At 36.3% G+C, this 5,812-nt stretch overlaps 3 protein-coding genes across 3 annotated transcripts; 1 reads left to right on the top strand and 2 right to left on the bottom strand.

Annotated features, from left to right (window-relative positions):
* Positions 1–430: 430 nt before the first annotated feature.
* On the top strand, positions 431–1,180 carry SAPINGB_P001520 (uncharacterized protein; the record flags this gene model as incomplete). The annotated part of the gene is made up of 1 exon (XM_031996241.1): positions 431–1,180. The coding sequence occupies one exon, from the start codon at positions 431–433 to the stop codon at positions 1,178–1,180; it is 750 nt and encodes a 249-aa protein (XP_031852132.1).
* Positions 1,181–3,281: 2,101 nt separating this feature from the next.
* On the bottom strand, positions 3,282–3,911 carry SAPINGB_P001519 (uncharacterized protein; the record flags this gene model as incomplete). Its single annotated transcript, XM_031996240.1, has 1 exon — positions 3,282–3,911. The coding sequence occupies one exon, from the start codon at positions 3,909–3,911 to the stop codon at positions 3,282–3,284; it is 630 nt and encodes a 209-aa protein (XP_031852131.1).
* A 1,061-nt stretch (positions 3,912–4,972) lies between these two features.
* SAPINGB_P001518 (uncharacterized protein) lies at positions 4,973–5,602 on the bottom strand (the record flags this gene model as incomplete). Its single annotated transcript, XM_031996239.1, has 1 exon — positions 4,973–5,602. The coding sequence occupies one exon, from the start codon at positions 5,600–5,602 to the stop codon at positions 4,973–4,975; it is 630 nt and encodes a 209-aa protein (XP_031852130.1).
* Between the last annotated feature and the right edge of the window lie 210 nt (positions 5,603–5,812).

The raw sequence follows: 5,812 nt of genomic DNA, 5'->3' as shown, positions 1-5,812 counted from the left end.
GAAACTTATTACAGCCATACACCTTACGTCTATCGTACTATATAGTTTTTTTCTTTTAAACTGTGGGCCGGTTAATTTTGTTCACCTTCATAGAGGGGCGGATCCACCACAAAATATCACCATGCACAATACAATAACTCCAAAAGTCGTTGAAAACAGAACAAAAAACCATCAAAAAGCATCAACTTTAAAATCATTTCACAAAATTAAAAAAAAATATTGACCTCCGATACGGGGAATCGAACCCCGAACTGCTCGGTGAAAGCGAACCGTGCTAGCCGTTACACTATATCGGATTACTTGTTGTAATGTAGTGGAGTTATTGTATAAGAGTAAATTTGATCTTTAAGACATTTATAATTATTTGTCTTGGTTGTTGCTTATTTGGCATCATAAAATCTTGAAAGGAGAAATCCACAAGTTGGAAGTAATGCAGAACATGGCTTTAAGAAGAATTGTTGGTGCTTATCGCACAACTCCTATTGCGGTATTACAAAAGGAAGCTGGTATAATGCCATATAGTATTAGGCTAAAATTTATGGTGGCACGAAAAGCTATTCGTTTACACCTAAATATTAGCAAAACTAATCCTATTAATGGTCATTTGTTAACATTGATTGAGAAATCTCCAATTGCAAAGCTAACCACGCTTTACATGTTGGCGAAAGATGATAGAGACTATATGATTAAAAAGGATGAAAAACGAAAATGCAAGAGGGTTGAACCTCTTACACTGAAACAACAACAAAATCAGACGATTGGAATTTTGAAGAAACAAGCAATGGAAGAATGGCAAGAAATGTATTGGAACAGCAGTAAGGATCTGTGGTATCATAATATCACAGTGGAGTCGAAATGTACTGATAATCTTTCCAAAATGGTTACGGGAGTGATCATGAAGAAAGATAGTCGAAGGATCTTGAGTAATATTACTCAATTTCGCACAGGCCATGGAAACTTTGGCGCATGGTTTAAAAAGTTTGGAATTGAAAAGGATAGTTACAACTGCAAATGTGGAGAGCTGGAAACAGTTCATCACATTTTAGTTGAGTGTCCTTTGCTTGAAGAGGAAAGAAAAGGACTGAAACGGATATCTCCAGAGATGGACATGTCGACTCTCTTAAACAGTTTAACTGGCTTACAAGAGATTGTAAGCTTTATCTCTGCTTGGAGGGATTAAGAAATACAATTACAGCGTTGATGAAGACAAGTGGAGATAGGTTGGGAAGGTTTGGTTATTTTAACCCCCTGTTCCTCGTAAGCTGGCATCAGGACTTATTTTCGGGCTGTTGGAGATGCAATGTTGAAGCCAAAATTAAAAGTTTATTATTAAAATGAAAAAATATATAGTATGGACAAGAAGGATAGCGCAGATGCTGATGTTATATAATTCTATAACCCTTGAATAAAAACAAACAAACAAACAATTGGTTGTTGCTTGTAGGGGAAAGGGCTGGATGGTGTAAAGGGTAACACGTTCGCTCGAAAGCGGAAGATACTGGGTTCGATTCCCAGAATACCCCCTTTTCCTGAGGATGTGTACGGGAGTATACACCTAGACTGAAAACCATAGGCTACCCTGGTTACAGGAATGCCGACTCTTCCGTACAGTCTAAATAGCCTGCAGGTGATTGCGGGCCATATCTCTGACGGAAGAGATTAAGAAATACATGGGCGTCCGTGAAGATAAGTGGAAATGGGTTGGGAAGGTTTTGGGACCGACAGACTGGTTCTCCCTGTTCCTCGTAAGCTGGCATCAGGGCCCATCTTCCGGGCTACCGGAGACGCACAGAACAGAAACCACCCGTACTAAAAAGGTACAAATGAAAACCGGCAAGTCACATAGTCAGACAATAAAAGGATAGCGCAGATGCTGATGTTATATAATTCTATAACCCTTGAATAAAAACAAACAAACAAACAAACAAGTTGTTGCTTGTGGTATCATAATATCACAGTGGAGTCAAAATGTACTGATAATCTTTCCAAAATGGTTACGGGAGTGATCATGAAGAAAGATAGTCGAAGGATCTTGAGTAATATTACTCAGTTTCGCACAGGCCATGGCAACTTTGGCGCATGGTTTAAAAAGTTTGGAATTGAAAAGGATAGTTACAACTGCAAATGTGGAGAGCTGGAAACAGTTCATCACATTTTAGTTGAGTGTCCTTTGCTTGAAGAGGAAAGAAAAGGACTGAAACGGATATCTCCAGAGATGGACATGTCGACTCTCTTAAACAGTTTAACTGGCTTACAAGAGATTGTAAGCTTTATCTCTGCTTGGAGGGATTAAGAAATACAATTACAGCGTTGATGAAGACAAGTGGAGATAGGTTGGGAAGGTTTGGTTATTTTTAACCCCCTGTTCCTCGTAAGCTGGCATCAGGACTTATTTTCGGGCTGTTGGAGATGCAATGTTGAAGCCAAAATTAAAAGTTTATTATTAAAATGAAAAGATATATAGTATGGACAAGAAGGATAGCGCAGATGCTGATGTTATATAATTCTATAACCCTTGAATAAAAACAAACAAACAAACATTCTGTTGTTTAAATCTTTACTAGACTTTTGCACCTTTATAAATAATATATAACTAGTACTTCAATTAAGTTTAGTTAACCTGGAAGTAATTTTTTTCTGTATACCTAGGAGAGGATATTAAAAAATACACAAGTATCTTTTAAGATGACTGGGAATGGGTCGGGTAGGTTTGGGACCGGCAAACTGGCTCTCTGAGTTTCTCATAAAATAGAATCAAAGTTCATTTTTTGCTTACCAGAGACATACAGATTGAAAAAAATCCAGACTTAAAAGATACATTGATAAGACGGTAGATCACTAAAATTAGGCAATTAAAAGGGTGGTATTGATGCTGATATTATGTACTTCTATTCCTAGCAAAAAAAAATCTTTTTTTAAGTGTCAATTCATTGAAATCAACTTGTAACTTTTTCAGCAATACTTTTGACTATATCATTGTTTCCATTAACATTGATATTTGTATCTAAATTATGTTGCAACTCAATTTTAAAGTTATTGTGTTAGGTTTATATGCTTGTTATGTACAGTGTGTTTAATGGGTTTGTTTATTGATATTGAAAATCTATACTAATACTACATTAATGAAAAAATTACAAAATTAAAAATTATATGTTCGGTTTGTCGTTCTATTTTTTTGTTTGTTTGTTTGAAAATAAGTCGAAGAGCTAAAGATACATGTGCTTGTTGTTGGTATTATTTTTGTAGTAAGGTATAAGGGGAAAGAAGATAAATAAAAATGATTAAAGAAGGAGGGCACCACCAACAGCAGCAAGAGCGGCAGCAAAAACAGAGCCTTGAGCAGAACCAGCACCATTGACCTGGGCAACAGTGGTATTAGAAGCTATAGTAGAGACCTCTGCGGGAGCACTCTGAGTGACAGAGGCAACAACCGAAGATGATTCTGAAGAGGAAGAAGAGCTGGCACCAGTAACAGCAGATGTAATGAGAAGAGAAATGCTGTAACTTGTTTTGTCAGTTGTAACGCTGCCAGAAAAGATGGAATAGTAAGTGCCTTCAGAAACAGCAGTGAAAGAGGAGCTGCCATCAACAGCAAGTAATCTGTCTCCATCAAAGGAAAAAATCTTGCTGGGTGTGGTTGAAGCAATAAGAGTCTTATCTGAACTAACACCGAGGTAGAGTTTGGTGCCTTCAATAGCGATTGAACCATCACCAACATTGACAGCAGTTAGGTATCCGTTGGGATCGGAAAGAGAGGCAAGAACAATCTCGTCTTTGGAATTAATGGAGGCAGAAATCAAGTGGACGGGAGAAGCAGAGTGGATTGAAATAAGACCAAATGTGGTGCCAACAGGGACGGTAGCCTCAACAAGAGCAGCAATGGCAGCAATGGCAATAGCAGAGAATTTCATTTTCAGAATTTGAATTATGAGTTTGTTATATGGGTATTGATTTTAAACGAGTGGAAAAAAAGTTGGAGTTTAAAGGTATATAAAAGATTAATATTTAGCAGAGTGTTAAAAGTATTTTGTGGGGTATTTATAATTGAATTGAAACTTGAGCAAAGATAAAAAAAGAAAAAAAAAAAAAAAGGCTTTGTTTTCAAAAAAAAAAAAAAAAAAAAAAAAAAAGAAAAAATTGGACCATTGAAGGGCCCTCCATATTGTCGGCATTTAAAAGGCATATCTCGTATTATTATGTGAAAAAAAAAAAAATTTATGAATTTTAAAAATAAACTCTACCACTAACCCCATGAGGCTAAAAAGTTGTTTGATATTAACTATAGTTATATTTAGAAACGGATGAAAAAATGGAGTGGGTACTTTTATCAACAGTGATACCATATATATATATCACTCATATGAGATAAGTCCATGTAAAGTATCATTTTAAAAAATAATTGCATCATCTATAAATATTGTTAATTTAACCTTTGTTTAAGAGTTAATATAAAGTTAATGTAAAGTTAATTTTACAATAAGTCTTTGTAAAAAAAAAAATTGGATTTGTATCTTTCAACACACTAATAAAATTCACGTTTAATTTTTTTTTTTTTTGCTTCTTGTAAAGAATGAGATTTCATTATTATAATGAATAATTATTTAGTAAAAGTTTTCTCAAAGAGTTGAAGCTTTCAATACGCTATTTCCAATGTTTGAAAATTTACTACAAAATCAATTTCTTCCTTAAGTGTCTGCTCTACCACAAATATTAAATTTACAAAAATGTTTAGTTTTTTTTGTAGTTTCCTTCGTCAAATGTAAAAGTCTGCAAATATAAGTACTGGCACAAGGTTGACCAGTAGGAGGAATGATTGGACATTTTGGAGTGTCGGATTAGGTATGCGATTCGGGATACAAGGTTGTTCCTCATTGTCGGCAGGTGTTTGGACCGTCCTCCATGCAGATCTTGCTTGTTAGGTTGTAGCTCTGTATGGCTTGGGTGTCAAGCATCATCTCTTAGCTTTCATATCTTAGACAGAAACGAGTTTGGGTTGCTTTTGCTTAGGAGTTTTATTTCTAACTTGACTCCAGGTGGTGCCATTTTCGTAACAATTGATGATTTTTTTTTTCTTAAGGATATCCTTGTCTTTATTACTGAAGGTAAGTATGAACAACTGGCAGGGGCGAGTAAGATCGTGTGATATGAGAATGGGATCTCTTAGCAAGATCAGGTCAGGGTTTCTTCTTTGGATCTCATTTCTAAGGGACTTAGAAAGTACGTTTCCTTTACTGTCAATGACTTTGTCAGTGGGAATATCTCTAGCAACTATATTGAGCCAGCCTGGGGCATCGAGGATTTCCCAGCCTTCAGGGAGGTCGGTGATTTCGTCAACGCTCGCGTTTTTCCCAATTATCATTTTGAGATTTCCCTTGCCAGTGATGTAACCGTATTCAATTATATTCCGATTGGTGCTCCCTTGTTGGATGATACGTGCTGCTTTGATTACAAGTAGGCGAAATGTGTCAAAGTTTTCCATTCCGATTTTTTGTGCTGTTAGTTTGTCAAGGCCTTCGGGAATAGGCTTGGGGATCAAGGAAATGAACTCAGGGTCTGGTCTGATTATGACCGTGTGGCTTTTGTTTTCGGTCATGGTGGTCATTATGGTCTTGGTGAGTTTGTTACGTTTGAATTGAAGAGTGGTTGTTGTTGATATAGAAGCGCAGAAGGTGTAGTTGTCAAACTTAATGGTGGGCTGCTTAATGGGTGTGTCTGCAAAAATTTTCAGCCTTTTCATTGACACATGAGAATTTGTTGTGTGTATGTCAGTAATTAATTGTTTTTTTTTTTCTCTAAGGCCTATTCTGGAATA

This window comes from Magnusiomyces paraingens (assembly GCF_902498895.1).
Source record: "Magnusiomyces paraingens strain CBS 517.90 genome assembly, contig: contig1, whole genome shotgun sequence".
In the NCBI taxonomy this organism is placed as follows: domain Eukaryota; kingdom Fungi; phylum Ascomycota; class Dipodascomycetes; order Dipodascales; family Dipodascaceae; genus Magnusiomyces; species Magnusiomyces paraingens.
Note: the sequence above shows the minus strand (reverse complement) of the source record. Positions and strands in the feature narration are given on the sequence as shown.